Below are 22,560 nucleotides of genomic sequence, written 5' to 3' on the forward strand. Positions count from 1 at the left end.
TTCATATTTTGGGTTCTAATTGGATGGCATACCTCCATACCAAAAATTATCAAAATCGGTCCACATTTAAGTATAGTTCCCATATATGACTACCATAAAATTTCTCGATTTCGAACCCGATTTCCAAAGTAATTGATTGTTATTTCATATTTTGGCTTCTCGTTGGGTGGCAAACCTCCATACCAAAAATTTCCAAAATCGGTCCACATTTAAGTATAGTCCCCATATATGGCTACCATAAAATTTCTCGATTTTGAAGCCAATTTTCATCGGAATTGATTGTTATTTCATATTTTAGGTTCTCGTTGGGTGGCAAACCTTCATACCAAAGATTATCAAAATCGATCCATATTTAGGTATAGCCACCATATAAGGGTACCATAAAATTTCACAATTTCGAAGCCGATTTCCAACCGAATTGACTGTACTGTGGTATTTTGGGTTCTCATTGGGTGGCAAACCTCCATACCAAAAATTATCGCAATCGATCCACTTTTATGTATAGCCTCCTTTAGGTATTGCCTTTTTTTGAATACCCATAATACTTTTTGTATGTGTATTTGTTGTATCGTGTGTGTGTTGATATTTAGTGTGTCGCATATTTTTTTTTTTTTTTGATTATTTTATTATTGTTGTTGTTTTTGTTCTTAATAGTGTAGTATTATTATTGTATAATTCCGAAATCACTCGAATAGTGAAAAAAAACAAAACAATGCTAATTTGTTGTTGTTGTTGCTGTTCTTTAGTATTTCATTAACAAAAAACGTTTTCATACAAAGTGGCGATGCATTGAAATCACTCGTCGTGTTTTTTGTCATCGAAGAACGAGAAAGATTAGCAACAAAAATAATCATGCTCCATTCAATATTTTCAGGCGATGATGATGCCTCCGATTGTACCTCCTTTTATGCGGAATATGATCCATTCGATTATCTCTATAGTGGTGGCAGTACACAGTGTTCGGATCCAGTCTATGAGGCGGTGAATAAATTTGATAAAACAGCAACCGGATCGATTGGTAAGTTGGTTACTATTTTTTTTAATAAACAAATAAAATTCACCCCCTCTCTCTCTTTTCTAGGTTGGCGCCGTGATTACAGTCCCTCAGAGTATCCGGCACGTGATGTAGATCTACAATCGACCTATTCATTGGCCTCTCAAACACAATCTCATTCTCATTCCCATTCTCCGCCACCACCATTGCCACCCCGCAACAGCGGTGGTGGCAACAGTATTGCCTCATTCAATACCTTTGCCCGGGATATAATAACAAATGAAAATTATGCACCCGCTGTATTGGGTGGCAGCCATGTTTTGGATAGACGAAAAACTTATTCTCGCCTCTATGACATGGTCACCGATCAGCGGACAATTGATCCGGAATTGCTAGATTTTTATTATATGGTTAAGGAGTTGCGTCAAAATTATCCCTACAATGATGCCGCAACGAATGTGGGTCACATAATTGCCTCGGAATTTAATTATCTATTTCCACCGGATACCAGTATAAAAATTCTGGTGCATCCAGCACTGAATGCCCTGGAGTCGCATGTACCAGCTGCCACACTGAATGGTGGACAATTTAAGGGTTATGGGTCGCCGGTGGTCTTCACCTGTAACAGTGAGTAGCAAATACCTCCCCAATTTTTCAATAAACCAATCATGTCGAATTTTGTTTTCTAGTTGACACTCCCGTTGAATTGGTCATCAGCCAGGCCTACTGTTCGCTGGAGGGCCAGATAAGGGGTTCCGTGGATGATTATGCCATTAAGCCAATTGGTGTTTCGGAATGGTTGGCGAATACCTCAAAACTAAGTCAATTGGAATATGTCCATAATTGTTTCAAATTGGAAAAGGATGTCCAATTGGGACTGTGGCTGAAGAGCCGTGAAAATATGCAGGTCATTGCCCGTACCCAACGTGATGATATGAACGATATGGATTTGAGGCCAGAGGATGTGCTGCCCAACGAATCGGCCACCACAATTACCTATGATAATATGATGATTTTGATAGGTAAGAAGAAGAAGAAGAGGAAGGGAGAAGGATACGGAACCCCAAAAATATTTAAAAAAAATTTAGAATTTCTCTGGACCCCCTAAAAATATTTAAAATTGTTCTGGACCCCTAAGGGGTCAAATTAGACCCCAAAAATAATTTTTAAAAAATCCACGCCTTGTTCTGGACCCCTAAGGGGTCAAATTAGACCCCAAAAATAATTTTTAAAAAATCCACGCCTTGGCTGGACCCCTAAAATAATGTTTAAAGAAATCCCCACCTTGTTCTGGACCCCTAAGGGGTCTAATTAGACCCGTAAAATAATTTTCAAAAAAATCCCCACCTTGTTCTGGACCCTTAAGGGGTCTAATTAGACCCCTAAACAAAGTTTTAAAAAATCCACGCCTTGTTCTGGACCCCTAAGAGGGGTCTAATTAGACCCCTAAAATAATTTTAAAAAATATCCACGCCTTGTTCTGGAGCCCTAAGGGGTCTAATTAGACCCCTAAAATAATTTTCAAAAAAAATCCTCACCTTGTTCTGGACCCCTATGGGTTCTAATTAGACCCCTAAAATAATTTTGTTTTTTGTTTTGTTCCTTCCAGAAACCCTTGAAAACGAAATCGATAAATTACAATCAGCAGCCAGTGATAATACCTCACGCAGTGTCTTATCTTGTTCCGGTGTGGTCCAAGGTGTTAAAGCGATTTGTGCCTTATTGGGTTCCATTGATACCCTGGAGTTGGCGGAATGTGTTGATCAGCTCAAACACATTTGTGAAGAGAGTCAAATTAAATATACCTCCAATGTGGGAAATCCTGAAATTGTTCAGGATTGTGGAGATTATGCTGAGGTGTGTCTGAGGCCTCGTTCGAATTTGGAACAAATCAAATTGAAATGCAATAAGCTGCGGGAAGCTGTACAGGAGCTAATCGAATTGTACTCTAATGTTTTTCGGGTGGGATTTTCGGTGAAGACCATCGATTATTCGATAAGTAAGTCGGAAGTCCTTATTTTATATTAAAATTTGTATTAATCGATTCTCCTTTTCTTTTCCAGCCCCTATCCATGTCTCTTGTGTCTCAAAACCCGTTGTGGTCAGCATCAATTGCCTGCATCGTCCACCACCTTTGTGGAAATATGATAGCTATTCTCTGGGGGTCCACATAAATTATGGCACCCGTTTCATCTCGGAACCTGTGGTCACAAAGTGTTCCAATGATACTTCCGGAGGTCTTTTTGCCCGTTTAAATTTCTCCTCATGGCTGACATTTGATAAAAATCCCATTTGTACTTTACCCCGAGAGTCTCGTCTGATATTCGTTCTCTATGGTACCCAGTTGGCGGAGAATGAACCCAATACGAATAATGAAAATGATGAGAAACGTCAGGTGACCACCGAATTGGGTTGGTGTGCAATACAATTGTTCGATTATAAACGTGAAATGATATGTGGTCCATATCTACTCTCCATGTGGCCAGCAACGGCTGATAAATTTCTGGGTCCAGCTCCAGCCAAGGGTTGTCATCCTCATCCAGATTATTGTCCGGTTTTGAGTATTGAAATACCACCATATGGTGGTAGAATACAATTCCCTGAACCTTTGGAAAATCCAGCACCGGCACCAAGGTGGGTTCTGCAGCCCCTCTCCCATACCATTAGAGGACAAATTTAAAATTCCCTCTTTCACATTTCAGATACGATTTCAATTCCTTGGACACAAATTTACAACAAGAGCTATTGGATACCGCCGAACAGGGTTATCCGGGAGCCAGTGATAAACGTGAGGTATTCTGGGAGAAACGTTTGTATCTGCAAAATTATCCTCACGCCCTGCCCAAGGTTTTACACGCGGCCCACAGTTGGGATTATGCCAGCCTCATGGATTTACATTCGCTACTCTATTCATGGTCCCCACTATCACCTCTACAAGCCTTGGAACTACTATTACCACGCTACCCCGATGCCAAGGTACGGCAAAAAGCCGTAGAATGGATATCGAAGCTGTCCAATGATCAGTTGGTGGATTATTTGCCTCAGCTAATACAGGCTCTAAAACATGATACCTATGAGGCATCGGCCATGGCTCGTTTCCTGCTGTGTAAATCATTAGAATCGCCTCGCATTGCCCATCATATGTATTGGTTGTTGGTACACAGTTTACCCGGTGATGATCCACAAAATTCCATTGACTCCTCATCGGCCAGTGCGGCAGAAATTGATGAGTCGCTGGTGACACAGGCCCGATATCATCGTCGCAATAAAATGATGTTGCGAGCTCTGCTGGCCATTTGTGGGGAAAAATTGTCGGAGAGGTTCCTGCTGCAGAATCTTATGTGTAGGGTAAGTTTGAATTGCAATTTTTAAGGATCGTGAGCTCTGCAATTGGTAGGGATTTTTTAAAAATATTTTTAAGAAGTCCGGCATTGTCCAGATTTTTTTTAATTATATTCAAGAAGTCAGGTTTGGGATTTTTTAAATATATTTATTTTTTTCTTATTTTTTGTTCTCTTCCGATTACCTCCTTCCTCTCTTTTTTTCTTCTTCCAGAACCTTGCCAACATTGCCGAAAATGTCAAGGAGGCCCGAGAAGCTTTACGCCAAAAGTTCTTGTGTGCCGGCATGGATGAATTGAATCAGGAGCTATTGGATAAACATACCTCATTGCCTTTGGGTCCAGAGCTGGAAGTTAGCGGGGTAAATGTACGCAATTGCAGCTACTTTAACTCCAACACCTTGCCGTTGAAAATCTCCTTTGTCGGACCCGATGCGGAGCCGTTACCGGCCATCTTTAAGGTGGGTTTTTTCTAATACAAAATTTGTATTTTTTTAATTGAGTCCTTCTTTCTCGTTCTTTTAGTCTGGCGATGATCTGCAGCAGGATATGCTGACCATTCAACTGATCCGTGCCATGAATAAAATGTGGCTGGCTGATGGTTTGGATCTGCAAATTGTCACCTTTAAATGTGTACCCACCGGCTATAAAAAGGGTATGATTGAAATGGTATCCGATGCCGAGACGCTAAGGAAAATCCAGGTGGAATATGGTTTAACGGGTTCATTTAAAGATCGACCCATTGCCGAATGGCTGGCCAAACAAAATCCCAGTCAATTGGAATATCAAAGGGCTGTGAAGAATTTTACGGGTAGGGTTTTGAAATTCGAATTTAAAATATTTTTAAAAATTAAATGGGGTTTCTCTTTTTAAAGCATCCTGTGCTGGCTATTGTGTAGCCACCTATATTTTGGGCATTTGTGATAGACATAATGACAATATTATGCTGAAAACTTCCGGTCATTTGTTTCACATCGATTTTGGTAAATTTTTGGGTGATGCCCAAATGTTTGGCAATTTCAAGAGGTAAGACATAGAAACCACTTTATTCTCTAGGCTGGAGGATTAATTATATTTTCACTTTTCTTACAGAGACCGCACGCCCTTTGTTCTTACCTCGGACATGGCCTATGTCATTAATAACGGTGATAAATCCTCAACAGATTTCCATCATTTTGTGGACTTGTGTTGTCGTGCCTTTAATATTATACGCAAACACGGAGATCTGCTGTTACATATGCTGGCTCTGATGGCCACTGCCGGTATACCGGGTGTAACCGCGGATGCTGTTACCTATGTACGCAAAGCTCTATTACCCTCCCAATCGAACCCTGAGGCAGCAGCCTCATTTGCCAAAATGATACAATTTTCACTGAAAAGTTGGTTCACCCAATTCAATTTCTTTTTGCACAATTTAGCACAAATGCGGTTTAGCAATGATGAGGGTAACGGAGAGCTACTCTCTTTTGTTCCTAGGAAATATACGTAAGTGTGGGGAACGAAGTTTTCATAATTTTTTATATAAAAATATATTTATTTTTCTCTACAGAATGCAGCAGGATGGCCGCTTAAAAAGTGTCATGGTTGTCCGCTGTCAAAAACACTACGATATGGAAAAATATTATACCTATATACTGCAAGTAACCCGCCACGGTCAAAAGGATCCTACACATCTGTTTCGTTCATATAAAGAATTTACAGAATTTCATCAGAAGCTGTGTCTGCATTTTCCATTGGCTAAATTGCATAGGTAAGTGAACAACAAAAATTTTAGAAATAAGGCTAGAAAGGAGAGACCTTCTTCTATCTATAGAAGAGATCTTCCATATACCTTGGGCATAAGTCTTCTGTCCAGTGCTTGGAAAAGTACTAGAGAGGATTATGATGGCACGGCTTAGGAATTGCTACAGTGTGGCGGCATGTGCAAGATAGCCTGAGCGGGTCATATTCCATATATGTCCTTTGCATATTTGTGGATTTTAAAGGCGAATTTGACTTCCTTTTATGGGATAGCGTGCTCACAAGGTTGTCAGAGGTCGGGTGTAGGGAGATCGCTCTTTGGGCAATTTATTTCCGGGATAGGAAGGCTTGTGTCGTGGCAGCCAGTACTTCGGTCTGGTGGGATGTGCAGTGTGGTTGCCCACAGAGTTCCATTTGCGGTCCATGTATATGGAATCTTATGATGGATCCTCTGTAGCGGGAGCTAACTGCATCCTTCAAGGCCTGTGCATATGCGGATGACTTGCTCATCATGATTGAAGGGGATAGTCGCCTTGAACTGGAAAAGCGTGGTAAGCAAGCTATGCAGATTGTGCATAATGACCGAGTTAGAGTGGTGGTGGCTACCGAGAAGACGTTAGCTACCTCCTGCTGAAAGGCAGGTGGACACGCAGCCATCCTCCCTGCATTCGAGCTGGTGAACGCGGCATAAGGTATTTGTGTACTGTCAAACATCTCGGGATAACGGTGTCAGAGCGTTTAAATTTTCTACCACACTTCGATCGGTTGAAGGAGAAGCTGACAACGGTCGTTGGGACCATCCGGCGTGTTTTGCGGACTGATTGGGGCTTGAGTAGGCGTTCTGTGCGTATCATATATGGTGGGCTTTTTGTTGCCTGCGTAACTTATGGTGCACCTATATGGTACAGAACAGCCTGGGCAGAAGAAGCTCCTTTCGTGTCAGCGGGTCGTCATGTTAGCATGATTGCCAGTGTGTCGCACTGTTTCCACAGAGGCGTTGCAAGTGCTGCTTGGCGCCGCGCCGCTTGATCTTGAAGTGAGATGTAGGGCTATCATGTATAAGCTTAAGCGTGGCTTGCAGTTGGATGAGGATGATTGGCTCAGGCCTTCTGATTTGGTGGGTGGGGAGAGTAGGCGGTACAGCACTATCCTTTGGGACTGTGTTGTTGATAGGTGGAGGACAAGGTGGACGAACAGTGACAATTAGAGGGTGACGTACGAATTAATTCGTGACGCAACGTTCGTAGTGGACCTTTAGTAGGAGAAGGACAGCACCTAGTGGACCAACACGCTGTCTGTATCTGTCATTAGAGACCAGAATGGGTATATCCTGGGATTTCATCTCTACAGGAGGAGTTGTAAGCCTGCACCAAAGCCTTCGGAACTTCTCTTTTTGGAATATGTTTTATCTACGTTGGTAGAATTTTCCTGTTAACCATAAATCCGCATGTCTTTTTTTATGACCTCTTTACATCTCGATTTGCTCGCGGCCACAACAGTTTTCTCCTTCTTTGAAGGGATACTGTTACTGATGAATCATCCATCTTATCGACGGGGTGACAGGAGGTCCGTGTCCACAATTGAGTGTAGCCAAGGGGTGGACCTCAAAAAAATATTTTTATAATAATCCACGCCTATCCGGAATGTCCTAAAAATATTTTTAAAAAATCCACGTCTATCCTGAAGGTTCTCAAAATATATTTTTAAAAAATCCAGGCCTATTGTGGATGTCCCGTGCGGGAGGTCCTAAAAATATTTTAAAAAAATGTCCAAAGAAAAGATGCCAACCTTGTTCCGGACCACCTACCAAACGATTATTTAAAGTTCTGGTGCTCCAGATGTTTTTATTCTGATTTTTATTTATTAAATTAATTTACATTAATTATATTTTTATTCCGAACTTATATTCTAAACAAAAAGAAAAAACTCGCTAAGCTTCCGTATCATCAAAATCATCCGAATTTAAATTGACAAATTCCTGACTACTTCGCTTTTTGGCATTTTTAATGGAACGTCCTTTGAAGTCGGCCAAATCCGAACGGGCTTCTTTGGCTCGCTGGGCGGCCAATAAGGCCATGGGATTGCGATAGGCTGGTTTTGGTTTTTGAACTACCATTTCCTCCTCCTCCATCATCATCCTCGTCTTCAATTGGCAATGGTGGTGGAGGATAGGAAGGTGGCGGTGGCGATGATGAATTCAATGTCAGCTCCTGAAATTGTTCCGTCATATAACGATGTTTGCGTATGGCTGACCAACTATCTTCCACTTCGTTTTCATTTGTTAGAGAACCGAATAGGGATATGGTTTTTGGGGAGGTCAGAACAATTGGATTGAAATCATCTGCAGCGGAATTTTGAAATCTTTGTGAGGGTATGGGTGCCAGAGATGTTTCATAGTATTCATTATCCTCCTCACTGTCATCATCTTCATCGGACACCGATCTCCGGGCTGGTATATAATGCTCCTCGGTTTTAGAGTCGAAGGTCACCTTACTTTTCCTGGGCTTTGCTGTGGGTGGCGAACCATCTGCCTTGGTTTCTTTGAGTATTGAAACAGTTGTGGTTGTTGTTGTATAGCCGTTTTCATTTGTCGTTTGTTGTTGTTGGTTATAGGTTATTTGTATGGCTTCATCTGCGGATTTTAATTTTTCAAAATTTTCCCAATCCTCCTCAATCGATTTACCATAACCATTACCAAAATTGTTGCGAGCTATGGGGGTGGCCTCCATGGCAATGGGGGAATTGAGCAGCTGTAAATCATCTTTGAGTTCCAAAAATCCGGTCTCATTCAGTTCCAACGATTGTCGGATGCGGTTGAATTCTTCTTCGATATTTTGGGCAAAATCTTTTTCAATATCCTTTTCCAATTCTTGCCAGATGAGGTCGGAAGGGTGATTATTTTCTAATTTTGTTGTGGAATATTTGAAGGTACCCTCTTCTTCCGGGGCAATAAAACTTGTTACCTCCTCCTCAAAACCATCTTCGATTGGCCGATTAAATGCCGTGGGCCTTCTTTGATTGAGGGTGAATTTTTCATTGACCACCTCAAAGGGTTCGTAATCTTCATTTAAATTAAATGTGACCTTAGATGGACCGGCGGAGGATCCTCTCTCCTTCTCCAGGTTCGAAACGAACTTAATTCCATCCAGATCTGCTGTGGGGGTTACCGGATATTTCTTGTGGTTCTCATCATCTTCTTCCACTTCGGGAGCATATTCAAATCGTAGCATGTTTGGTTTAGCGGTATCTACGACCTGCTGCCAATTTTCTTGCTCGAAGTTATATGCGGTACCCCTACTTTGATTTAAGATAATTTTTGTGGCATATTCCGAATTTTCAAAATTTACTAATTTTTCCCGATTTATTTCCGAGCCGGCAGGAACATAGGCCGTGGGCCGCCTTTGATTCAATGTGAATTTCTCTTCGAGTGTGGACTGACTTTCAAATCTGACATGAGACTCATTGGCTTCTTGAAGAAATACCTCCTCGTCCTCCTCATACCGATTCTCTGGATCGGATGGTAGCTCTCTTCGGAAGGCTGTGGGTCTTCTTTGATTGAGAGTGAATTTCTCCTCATTATTTTGGCTGAGAGAAGAGGCAGCGAATCTCACAGTGCTGTGCTCTTCATAGCCTCTCTCTTCGAAAGCTCTCTCTTCTCTTTGGAATGCCGTGGGCCTCCTTTGATTGAGCGTGAATTTCTCCTCATCATTCTGGCTGAGAGGGGAGGCATCAAATCTCACCGAAGTACTCTCTTCGAAATCACTCTCTTGATCGGGTAATATTTCTCTCTGGAATGCCGTGGGCCTCCTTTGATTGAGCGTGAATTTCTCCTCATCATTCTGGCTGAGAGAGGAGGTATCAAATCGGACAGTAGTACTCTCTTCGGAAGCACTCTCTTGATCGGGTAATATTTCTCTCTGGAATGCTGTTGGTCTCCTTTGATTCAGGGTGAATTTCTCCTCATCATTCTGGCTGAGAGAGGAGGCCGCAAATCTCACAGTAGTACTCTCTTCGAAAGCGCTCTCTTCATTGGGTAATATTTCTCTCTGGAATGCCGTGGGCCTCCTTTGATTCAATGTAAATTTCTCTTCACCATTCTGGTTGAGAGAATCCGAGGCAAATCTCACAGTCGGATGCTCAGCACCCTCTCCCCCTTCAAAATCACTCTCTTCGAAAGCTCTCTCTTCTCTCTGGAATGCCGTGGGTCTCCTTTGATTCAGCGTAAATTTTTCCTCATCATCCCGACTGAGAGAATCTGAAGCAAATCTCACAGTCGAATGCTCACCACCCTCGCTCTCCACTCTCTTCGAAGTCATTCTCTTCAAAAGCTCTCCCCTCTCTCTGAAATTCTGTTGGCCTTCTTCCCTGGTTGAGCGTAAATTTCTCTACGCTCTCATTTCGATCGGCATTAAATCTCACCGATTGCTGTTGAGAATTTTCTTTTAGACCCTCATCTTCCGAATCGGATTCGTCCCTTGACATTTCCGATAACAAAAAGGCCTTAATGGAGGAGTAATTGGTATTTGGCCTAGGAGTCTCTTTAAATTCCGCTTCAAATGCCTCCATTTCATAGCCAGGGTATTCGGTGGGTCTCCGATGGTTCAGGGTGAATTTTTCTTCACCCTCTTCCTCTCCATCATTTGCAGAAAATTGTACCTTTGAAGGATTGATTTGTTTCTCTTCGAAGCATTGGGGTTCCTCAAAGGAGTGAAGGTCAGGTAAGGCCTTAACCGAATTTGGAGACCTGGAGAATCCATCAATTTCATCTGGTCCTCCTTTGGGCTTCAAAGATTTCAAGTCCTCTTCATTACCACCATGTCTCGGTAAATAAGACTCAAAATCTGCGGGTCGGTTTTCATCGGATTTTTCTTTAGAATGTAATTCCTTTCGATTATTCTGCCAGGGTAAATATGACTCAAAATCCACGGGTGTACTCTGATCGGTATATAGTCTTAGATTTTGATATTTATCGCCAATGTTAAAATGTTGACCCGAAGTGTCGAATTTATTACCCTGAAGTCCGAATACATCTTCATTTTCATAATCCACCCTATTATCCAGCGTCTGATGCCTCTTACCACCCTCCAGGCCCCCATAACTATTATGGAACTCTCCAAAGTCTCCATTTCTCTTAAAATTCAACTCTCCTCCCCTTTCCGACCCTCCTCCACCCCTTTGCGATTTCTCAAAACTCTCAATGGCCTCATTAATCTCACATATATCAGGACTTGTTGGATTCTGATAGATAATCTCCTCATCCCGCAGCGCATCAATGGGTTCATGATGATATGATGACATGCCAGCCTTTAAATATGCCCTCTCAAAACGATAATCATCCGCTTCCAATTCCATATCGACCTCCTCATATTTTATATAACCAGGCGGAGGAGCACGACGCAGATCCAACTTCGTTGTCTTCTCCTCTAAATCATCGATTTTCGTGAGATCATCAACTTCCGCGGGACGATGGAAGCCGGTTGGGCGTCTTTCAATTACCTTGCGGAATTCTGGCACCGATACTGATTGTGAAGATTTCAAGAAACGTGCAGGTTTTTCTTGTACGGGATGGCTAGTGGCAGCAGAGGAACTGCGATTCAGACGTTTTGGAGGGGTGGGAGGTTCGCGCAGCGGAGCTAGAACATCACCCGCCACCAAGGGTGGTAGTTTTATATCCTTTTCCACTTCTTTAAAGGTTAAAGAGATTTCCGGAGATTTTTCAGCTGCATCTCCCTTGGGTCCTAAGGGGGAGGAAGGTGTTGTGGGTTGGGGAGAAGGTGTAGCAGCAGGTGATATGCTAAATGTTGTTTCTTTGGGTTCCGACATGCCTGAGAGATTACTGAAAATTTCCTGTGACAGACTTGGAGATGAGGGTGTAGCAGAAGTTCCATTTGATTCTGTGAATTCCTCAAATGCCGTCGATTGTACATATTGGGGACGTCGATTTTTTCTCGGTGGTGGTAGAATTAGCGAAGGTGCACTTTCTGAGGGTCGAATGCGAACAGCTGGGGAAGAGAGAACAATTTTTAGTTTCCTATTTTAAGAAAATTTAACCTCAAAACTCACGTGGCAACTGCGAGGGCCTTTCTATCATTGCATCCTCATCGGTTTTGGGTTTGAAAACTCCATGGACCTCAACATTGTGATAGACCTAAAAGGGAAGAAAAATGTGTTTTAGTCTGGACTATGATCATAAAGGACCCGGGTGTTATGTAGAACAGAATGTGGAAGTGGTTTCAACAATGAATCCGATCGTAGGTTTTTCGAAGCAAGGGGAGAAAATTTTTTTTATATCTCGTCGAATTGCCTGTAATTTGTTACTTTGGGTTCTCAAGGGGTAGAAAATCATCAATATCGGCCCACATTTAGGTATAGGTCCCACACAACAATACCCTCAATTTTTCGATTTTTGAGAATTTCGGAAACGTTTTTTCAACCGAATTGTCTGTAATTTTATATGTTGGGTTCTCACTGTGTGGTAAATCTTCCTACCAAAAATTATTAACATCGGTCAACTTATAGGTATAGCCCCCATACAACGGTAACCTCGATTTTTCGAATTTTGAGAATTTCAGGCACGTTTTCCAACCGAATTGCTTGTAATTTGATATTATGGTTTCTCTTAAGGTGGCACATCTTCCGACCAAAAAATTTTAATATCTGTCCACATTTAAGTATAGCTCCCACATAAGGGTAACCCTATTTTTTCGATTTTTGAGGATTTCTGACACGTTTTTCAATCTAATTGCTTGTAATTGAATATCACGTGTTCTCATTGGATAACAAATCTCCCTACCAAAAATTATCAATATCGGTCCGCATTTAGATATAGCCCCAATACAACGTTCGCCTCGATTTTTCGAACTTTGAGGATTTCAGGCACGTTTTCCAACCGAATTGTCTGTAATTTAATATTTTGGGTTCTTATTGGGTGGTAAATCTTCCTTCCAAAAATTATACAAATCATTCCAATTTTAGGTATAGCTCCCATACAACAGTGCCCTACAATTTTCGAATGTTGAAGATTTTGGTTGCGTTTTGCAACCGAATTGCTTGTAATTTGATATTATGGGTTCTCATTGGGTGGCAAATCTTCCTACCAAAAATTATTAACATCTGTAAACGGTTAGGTATAGCCCCATATAAAGTTACCCTCTAATTTTCGAATTTTAAGGATTTTATTCGCGTTTTTCAACCGAATGAGCTGTAATTTCATATTTTAGATTCTCATTGAGAACCAAATCTTCCTACTAAAAATTATTAAAATCGCTTTACTCTTAGATATAGCTCCCACCTAAGTGTACACCTAATTTTTTGAATTTTGAGGATTTTCGTCTCGTTTTTCAACCGAATTGGATACAATTTGGTGTTTTGAGTTATCTTTGTTTGGCAAACCCCATTATCAAAAATGATCAATATCGGTCCACGTTTAGGTATTGCTCCCACATACAACTACCCCTAATTTGTCGAAGTTTGAGGATTTTGGTCTTGTTTTTCAACCGAATTGGCTCTAATTTGGTATTTTGAGTTCTCATTGGGTGGTAAATCCTCCTACCAAAATTTATCGATATCGGTCAGAGTTTAGGTATAGCTCCCACACAAGGGTACCCCTAATTTTTCGAAATTTGTAGATTCTGGTCTTCTTTTTCAATCGAATGACTTCGAATTTGATATTGGGTTGTGGAAAACCTTCCTACCAAAAATTATTAATATCGGCCCACTGTTACGTATAGCTCCCACATAAAGGTAACCATATTTTTTCGAATTTAGCGGATTTCTGGCACGTTACTGTATCGAATGACTTCGAATTTGATATTGGGGATTCTCATTAGGTGGTAAACCTCCCTACCAAAAATGATCAATATCGGTCAACGTTTTGGAATAGCTCCCACCTAAAAGCACCGGAAAATTTTCGAATTTTGAGGATTTCTGGCACGTTTTTCAACCGAATGACCTGGAATTTTATATTGGGGGTTCTCACAGGGTGGCAAACCTCCGTATGAAACAAAATTTCAAAATCGATCAACGTTTAGGTATAGCTCCCACCTAAATTTACCTCTAATTTTTCGAATTTTGAGATTTTTAGATACGTTTTTTGAAGCGAATTGGCTATATTTTGATATTTCAGGTTCTCTTTGGTTGACAACTGTTCCTGCAAAAAATTACCGATATCGCTTCACTTTTAGGTATAGCTCGCCATATAAGGTGTCTGTTTTTTTGTTTGTTATTTGATTTTTCTGATGCTATTGTTTTTGTTATTTTAAACAAATATCTGAGAGAAAAACGTATCTGTTTTATGTTCGAACTCCTCCATGCTGCTGGAGTTAAATAATATTTTTTTAACAAAACAAACAACCACACAAATTGATAGAAGAAGACGACATTCGCTCAAAAATTCAATGCGTCATCTACGCGTTAAACACCGTAACCGCAACCAAAACCATCAACCGAACCAACCAGCCAGCCATCATATAAAAAATCTTATCTATATATAGAACAAAAAATATGATAGTTTTTATTGTTGCTATTTTTTATGAGTGAGTGACTGACTGAGTGACTGTCATTTTAGTAAGGCCAAATGGAGGCAGGGTTTTTATTTTAATTAGACAAGTTTAATTTAATTACAAAAGGAAAAAAACAAAAATAAGAAAAAAATTAAATTAAACTAATTGGATTCCAATTGGAAATTAAATGGGGTCTCTAGGATTCGCAACGACTCGAGTCATACTTGGGCAACGCCTGGCACCTCAGCAGCCCTAAAGGCAATGGGGCTGCTACCTCAACATGAAAACTAGTTGGATTCCAATTGGAATTTAAATAGGGACCCCAATATGAAAACAAATTGGATTCTAATTTTTCGAACTTTGTTTGATTTTGGTCTTGTTTTTTCCACCGAATTGTCTCTAATTTGGTATTTTGGGTTCTCATTAGGTGACAAACCTCCCTACCAAAAATTATTAATATCGGCTCGCTGTTACGTATAGCTCCCACATAGAGGTAACCATGTATTTTTCGAATTTTGAGGATTTCTGCCACGTTTTTTGTATCGAATGACTTGTAATTTTGTATTTTGATTTCTCATAGGGTACCGAACCTCCCTACCAAAAATTATCAATATCGGTTTACATTTGAGTATAGTTCCCACATAAGGGTACCCCTAATTTTCCGAATTTTGAAGATTTCTGGTACGTTTTTGTACCGAATAACCTCGAATTTGATTTTGGTGATTTTTATTGGGTAGCGAACCCTCCTAACAAAAATTAGCAATATCGGCCCACTTTTACGTATAGCTCCCACATGGAGGTAGCCAATTTTTTTTTCCAATTTTGAGGATTTCTGGCACTTTTTTCTACCGAATGTTCTAATTTTTAGTATTTTGGGTTCTCATAGGTTGGCAAACCTCCCTACCAAAAATTATTAATATCGGTCAACGTTTAAGTATAGCTCCCACATAAGGGTACCCCTAATTTTTCAAATTTTGAGAATTTGTGGCACGTTTTGGTATCGAATGACCTCGAATTCGATATTGGAGATTCTTATTGGGTAGCAAACCCTCCTACCAAAAATTATTAATATCGGTTTACATTTGAGTATAGCTCCCATATAAGGTTCCACCTTATTTTTCGAATTTTGAGGTTTTCTGTCACGTTTTTGTACCGAATGACCTAATTTTTAGTATTTTGGGTTCTCATAGGTTGGCAAACCTCCCTACAAAAAATTATTAATATCGCTCAGCGTTTAAGTATAGCTCCCACATAAGGTTACTGCTAATTTTCCAAATTTGGGGATTTTTTTCTAATTTTCCCCCTTTTCGAATTTTGAGAATTTTTTTCTCCTTCGACTCACCTGTTGTGACCATCTTTTGTCTTTGGAGAACTTGCTTTTCTTTTCCCTTCTGGTGACCACAACCTGTGGCGGTGTTCCACCGGCAGCTCCATTTTGTGTTATGGTCTGATCGAATTCCAAACGGCGTTTAAACCACCATAACTTTATGCCCACCACAGAGAAGATTAAACACACAAATACGCCCAGGGTGGCGAGGAGGGCAGCGGGGGAGTACGCGGGATCTTGAAAGGCAATAGAGATTTTTTTTACAAAATTTTGAAGATTTTTTTAAATATTGATTTGTTTTTAAATTTGAATGTTTAAAAAAATGGATTTTTGAAAAAAATTGATTTTTTTTTAAATTTGGATTTTTTTTTTACAAAATTTGGATTTTTTTTTACAAAATTTGATTTTTTTTACAAAATTTGATTTTTTTTTTAAATTTGAATTTTTTTTTACAAAATTTTTTTTTTTTTTTAATTTTTTTTAAATTTTTTTTTTAATTTGAAATTTTTTTTAAAATTTGGATTTTTTTTAAATTTGGAATTTTTTTTTTTCAATTTTTGGTTTTTTTTAAATTTGAATATTTTTTTCACTTCGCTTCTTCATTCATACCTTGCTGATTGAAATTAATTTTTGCCATTATTTTTTACCACTATTTTTTTCTTATTTTCAATTTCTTCTTCTTTTTTCTCGATATTCTTCCTTGCTCTCTGCCTACTACCTTGCCTATAAGAATTTTATCATGGCCTTATCACACATTTGATTTCAATTTCGATTTTTTTGCTTCTTCTTCTCCACTGTTTGAAAACTTTTATTTTCTTTTCGTTTCGATGATTGTCGTCGTTTATTTATTTGTAATTTTTTTTATTGAAACAATTTTTTTCTCCTCAAAAAATATCCAACATGCGTTAAACCGACCGATACACCCCGTTTTTTCCGATTCGGAAACGGCAAAACGTCTATTGACCGTCTTCTCCAATATAGCTATGGGTTTTTACCCTCAGTTCAGTTAGAAAAAAAGTACTCTGTTTATGAACTCTTCATCATGTTTTTGTTGTTTTTATTTTTGTATAACAGATATCAGTGCGGCGGTTCTGCTTGTAGGTTCGGTGTTTTTTTTATCAGCCACCTGATGATTGCTGATAAAGTTTTGCATTGAAAAATCAAATGTTGGGTGGTTTCTCTTAATATTTGGTGATTGAATAAAGAGAGCGCGATAGTACAATGCTACAAAACATTATCAATATCGGTATAAAGATACCCTCAAATTTTCGAATTTTGAGAAATTTAGGCATGTTTATCAATCGAATTGTTTGTAATTTGGTATTTTGGGTTCTCATAGAGTGGCGAACCTCCTTACCAAAAATGATTAATATCGGTTTATATTTGAGTATAGCTCCCATATAAGGTTACACCTTATTTTTCGATGTTTGAGAATTTGTATCTTGTTTTTCAATCGAATTGGCTGAAATTTTGTATTTTGGGTTCGCATTAGGTGACAAACCTCCCTACCAAAAATTATAAATATCGGTCCACTTTTATATATAGCTCCCATACAGATTTTTTCCGATTTTTTTGAGGATTTTTGTACCGAATGACCTGTGATTAATTATTTTGGGTTCTCGTGGCGAGACAAACCTCCTTACCAAAAATGATCAATATTGGTCAACGTTTTGATATAGCTCCCACATATAGCTACCTCTTATTTTCCGAAGTTTGAAAATTTATAAAGTTTTTCAACGGAATTGCCTGTAATTTCATATTTTGGATTCTCATTAGGTGGCAAACCTCCCTACCAAAAATTATTAATATCGGTCCACTTTTACGTATAGCTCCCACATAGAGGTAACCATATTTTTCGAATTTTTGAGGATTTCTGGCTCGTTTTTGTACTGAATGACCTGTAATTTAGTATTTTAGATTCTCATTATGTGGCAAACCTCCTCACCAAAAATTATCAATATCGGTCAACGTTTTTGTATAGCTCCCATATAAACATACCCTCTATATTACGAATTTTGAAGATTTCAGGCACGTTTTTCAATCGAATTTGCTGTAATTTGGTATTATGGGTTCTCATCGGTTGGCAAATCTTCCTGCCAAAATTTATTAATATCGGTCAACGTTTAGGTATAGCTCTCACATAAATATAACCTCTAATTTTCGAAGTTTTAGGGTATTGGTCTCGTTTTTCAACCGATTGAGCTTTAATTTAATATTTTGGATTCTCATTGGTAAGCAAATCCTCCTACCAAAAATTATCAATATCGGTCCACATTAAGGTATAGCCCCCATATAAAGTTATCATCAAATTTTCGATTTTTGAGGATTTCAGACACGTTTTTCAATCGAATTGGTAGTAATTTGATATTTGGGGTTCTCAAGGGGTAGATAATCATCTTACCAAAAAATATCAATATCGGTCAACGTTTAGGTATAGCTCCCACACAAGGGTACCCGAATTCTTATCGCGTTTTTCTACCGAATTGGCTGTAATTCGGTATTTTGGCTTCTCATTGATTACCAAATCTGCCTACAAAAACTATAAATATCGATTCACTTTTAGGTATAGCTTCCACATAAGGATACCCCAAATTTTTTCGAATTTTCAGGATTCTTGGCACGTTTTTCAACCGTATGACATAGAAATCGTTGCTGAATTTAAATCTCTAATATTAACTATTTTTTATTTCTTACCTCCAGTTTACCCAGCGGCATGCATGTGGGCCGGTCCAATGTTAAATCGGTTGCCGAAAGGCGTCTACCGGAAATCCGACAGTTCCTAATCTCATTATTCAATTCAGCCGATGAAATTGCCCATTCGGATTTGGTATACACCTTCTTCCATCCACTGCTGAGAGATCAAAAAGAGGCTAATCTAAATATGTCGAAGGTTAAGGGTAAGTTTTTTTTTGGAAACTTTTGGATACGAAGGAGAGATATTAACAAGTATTTTTTGGCAGAGATCAAACCCCAAACATCACGCGAACAACCTAATGAGGTGGGCCAACTCAAACTATCCATGCAATATCGAAGAGAAGTTTTGACTGTTATGGTAAGCGGAAATTTTTACAACTGATATTAGTCCGATTTTTCTAATTTTGAAAACTTTTTCTTTCCTCTTTTCAGATACATCACGCCAAGGGCCTGCCCTTGCTGGCCGGTGGCCAGGAGCCCAATACCTATGTCAAATGCTATCTGAAACCGGACGACAAAAAGGCCACCAAGCGTAAGACGAAGGTGGTGCGTAAAACTTGTGTTCCCAGTTATATGGAAACGGTAAGAAGGGGATGGAGGGAGGATATTGACAGATTCTGATATAACCTAAAAAATAAGATGTAGCATTTTTTGAGGGTTTTGGGTTCGTTTTTCAATTAAATTAGCTGAAATTTCATATTTTGTTTTCTCATGGAGTGGCAAATCATACCACTTCAAAATGATCACTATGGGACCATATTTAGGTATGGGCCCCATTATCCAATTTTCCGAATTTTAAGGATCTTGGTTTTATTTTTCAACCGAATCGACTTTATTTCAATATTTTTGGTTCTCATTGGGTAGCTAAACTTCCTACTAAAAATGATCAAAATCGGTCCATGTTTTGGTGTACCCCCCATATAATGGTACCCTAAATTTTTCGAATTTTAAGGATCTTGACATCGTTTTCCAACCGAATTTGCTCAAATTTCATATTTTGGTTTCGAATTGAATAAAAAAGCTTCCTATCAAAATGTTTTGCAGGTTTATGTATATCTTCCATGTAATTGCACCCTCAAATTTTCAGACTTTAAATGATTTACAGCACTTTTTCAAGGGAAGTGCCTGTAATTTGATATTTTGAGTTCTCAGTGGGTCGTAAATCTACCTACCAAAAATTAACAATATCGGCCCAATTTTAGGTATAGCTGGCATATAAAGTGACCCTTATTTTTTCGAATTTGGAGGATCTTGGGCATGATTTTCAAACGATTTGGCTGTAATTTGATATTTTAAGTTCTCATTGGGTGCCAAATATTCCTACCACAAATTATGAATATCGGTTCACATTTAGGTATAGTTCCCATATATAAATACCCCAAATTTTCCGATTTTTGGGAATTTTCGACACGACTTTGAACCGATTTGGCTGTAATTTGATACTATGCGTTCTCATTGGGTGGTAAATCATTCTACCAAAAATTAACAATATCCGAACAAGTTTAGGCAAAGCCCCTATACAAAGGTATCCTCCAATTTTCCGAATTTTTGATATGTTTTTCCGCCAAATTGGCTCTTATTTGATATTTTGGGTTCTCATTGGGTGGCACACCTTCCTACAAAAAATGATTAAAATCAGTCCACATTTAGGTATAGCTCCCATGTAAGTGTTCCCCAAATTTTCCGAATTTTTAGAAAAATAATCTCATTATCAAATCATATTGTCTGTAATTTGATAAGATGGGATCTGATTGGGTGGTACATTTTCCTACCAAAAGTTGTTCAAATCGGTCCACGTTTAATTATAGCCCCCATACAACAGTACCCTGATTTTTTCAAATTTTGAAAATTTTAGCCACGTTTTTAAACTGAATCGGCTGTAATTTTATATTCTGAATTCTCATTGGGTCACACAACTTCCCACCAAAAATGATTAAAATCGGTTCATATTTAGGTATAGCTCCCATGTAATTGTACCCCCAATTTTTCGAATTTTGAGGATATTGGTCTCGGTTTTCAAGCGAATTGTCTGTAATCTTATATTTGGGTTCTCTTTGGTTGATAAACCTTCATGCCAAAAATTTTCAAAATCGGTTCATGTTTAGGCACTGCTCTCATGTAACGTTGCCCTCACTTTTTCGAATTTTGAAGATATTGGTCTCGTTTTTCAATCGAAGTGTTTGTAATTTCATATTTTGGGTTCTCTTTTGTTGATAAACCTTCATGCCAAAAATGATCAAAATCGGTCCATGTTTAGGTAGTGTTCCCATGTAATGTTGTCCTCAATTTTCGAATTTTGTTGGACATTTGGCAAGTTTTTCAAGCGAATTGTCTGTAATTTCGTATTTTGGGTTCTCTTTGGTTGGTAAACCTTCATGCCAAAAATGATCAAAATCGGCCCACGTTTAGGTATAGGCCCCATATAAAAAATACCTAAAATTTTACGAATTTTGTAGATTTCTGTCTCGTTTTTCAACCGAATTTTCTGTAATTTGATATTTTGGGTTCTCATTGGGTGGTAAATCATCCTACCCAAAATTATCTATATCGGGCCACGTTTAGGTATAGGTCCCATATAAAAATACCTAAAATTTTTCGAAGTTTAAGGATTTTCTGCACTTTTTTCAACCGATTTGTTTGTAATTTGATATTTTGGGTTCTGATTGGGTGATACAGCTTCCTACCAAAAATTATTAATATCGGTGCATGTTTAGTTTTAGGTCCCATATAACAATATCCTAAAATTTCCGAATTTTGCGGATTTTTAACACTTTTTTATTTTTTTTCTTCTAGTTGGAATATCGCATGCCTCTGGAGATTATACAAAATCGTGAATTACATGTCACCGTATGGTCCCATGATACCCTGCAGGAAAACGAGCTGCTAGGTGGCTTTAAAATCGATTTGCGTAAATATGATTTACGTAAAGAAATTATTGAATGGTATCGCCTTGGCACCATGTCGCGACACTGACACCGGCCTCATGAACACCTCCACCACGACTTGATGGGAGGTGGTGGTGGTGGTGAATGGTATTATCAGCGTCTACTGGACAATGGTAATAATTGTACAAAGGATTTGTAATGGATCAGAAGGGGCGAGAGGATAGAAATGGAGGACAAAACAGATAATCATCACCATCGACAACATCAACACCATCGACAACATCATCACCATGGACTTTGTCTAACAACAAATATTTAATAAAAAATATTTTTTTTTATAATTTATATAAATTTATTTTTTTATGTTGAGATTTATTAACGCCTATATATACATATGTATACATTCAAACAAATTAAATATTAAGGAACAAATTACACAAAATGTATATAAAGAAAAGGAAGAAGAAAAAACAAACAAAAAATGTCTAGAGATGTGGTCTGTCTGTCTGTCTGAATGTGCCTGTCTGCATGTGTGTGTGCATCTTTTTTTTTTAATGTAAAAATGTTGTGAGTCAGTGTGTGTGTAAGAGATTTTACATTCCAAAATTTAATGTTTTCAATTTAGTTTCATTTTTTTCTTTTAAAATTAATAATTATTTTTTTTAATTTAATTTATGTAATTAATAATAATTTTAATTATTATTATAAATAATTTTTTTAATAAATTTATTTCTTAATTAATTTAAATTATGAAAATAACCGCAACAACACATTTAACACAATTTATTTAGGTATCCTCCAATGTTGTCAAAACAAAAACAAAAAAAATTGTTTAAAACAAATACACCCTTGCACAATATTTAATTTATATAATAAATATTATGTTTTTGTAGAAAAAAAGCGAAAAAACAAATTAAGAAAACCCCCACTCAATGTTTAATTATTTTAAGTATTTTCGAACTGTGTTTTTATATATACATATATTTAAATATACACATAATTTCGCTTATTTATTCGTATATACATTTGCAACAACAAAATTATTCACATAGCTTTTGTTTTTGTTAAACATATTTGTG

The 22,560-nt window shown here is 38.3% G+C and overlaps 1 protein-coding gene across 1 annotated transcript in view; it reads left to right on the plus strand.

Moving 5' to 3' along the window:
- Positions 1–21,589, plus strand: part of LOC133338287 (phosphatidylinositol 4-phosphate 3-kinase C2 domain-containing subunit beta) — a 31,879-nt gene extending 10,290 nt beyond the window's left edge. The window contains exons 3-16 of the mRNA XM_061546464.1: positions 875–1,621; positions 1,684–2,016; positions 2,604–2,993; positions 3,058–3,628; positions 3,697–4,342; positions 4,550–4,795; positions 4,860–5,145; positions 5,210–5,360; positions 5,427–5,819; positions 5,884–6,084; positions 18,603–18,799; positions 18,863–18,954; positions 19,029–19,178; positions 21,390–21,589. Coding sequence (XP_061402448.1) covers positions 875–1,621; positions 1,684–2,016; positions 2,604–2,993; positions 3,058–3,628; positions 3,697–4,342; positions 4,550–4,795; positions 4,860–5,145; positions 5,210–5,360; positions 5,427–5,819; positions 5,884–6,084; positions 18,603–18,799; positions 18,863–18,954; positions 19,029–19,178; positions 21,390–21,569 — 4,583 coding nt within the window. The 3' untranslated portion in view covers positions 21,570–21,589. The remainder of the gene's footprint in view (positions 1–874; positions 1,622–1,683; positions 2,017–2,603; positions 2,994–3,057; positions 3,629–3,696; positions 4,343–4,549; positions 4,796–4,859; positions 5,146–5,209; positions 5,361–5,426; positions 5,820–5,883; positions 6,085–18,602; positions 18,800–18,862; positions 18,955–19,028; positions 19,179–21,389) is intronic.
- Positions 21,590–22,560: the final 971 nt, after the last annotated feature.

Source organism: Musca vetustissima, unplaced genomic scaffold, assembly GCF_032173495.1.
Source record: "Musca vetustissima isolate MV318-11 ecotype Yass unplaced genomic scaffold, APGP_CSIRO_Mvet_v1 utg8637, whole genome shotgun sequence".
NCBI lineage: Eukaryota > Metazoa > Arthropoda > Insecta > Diptera > Muscidae > Musca > Musca vetustissima.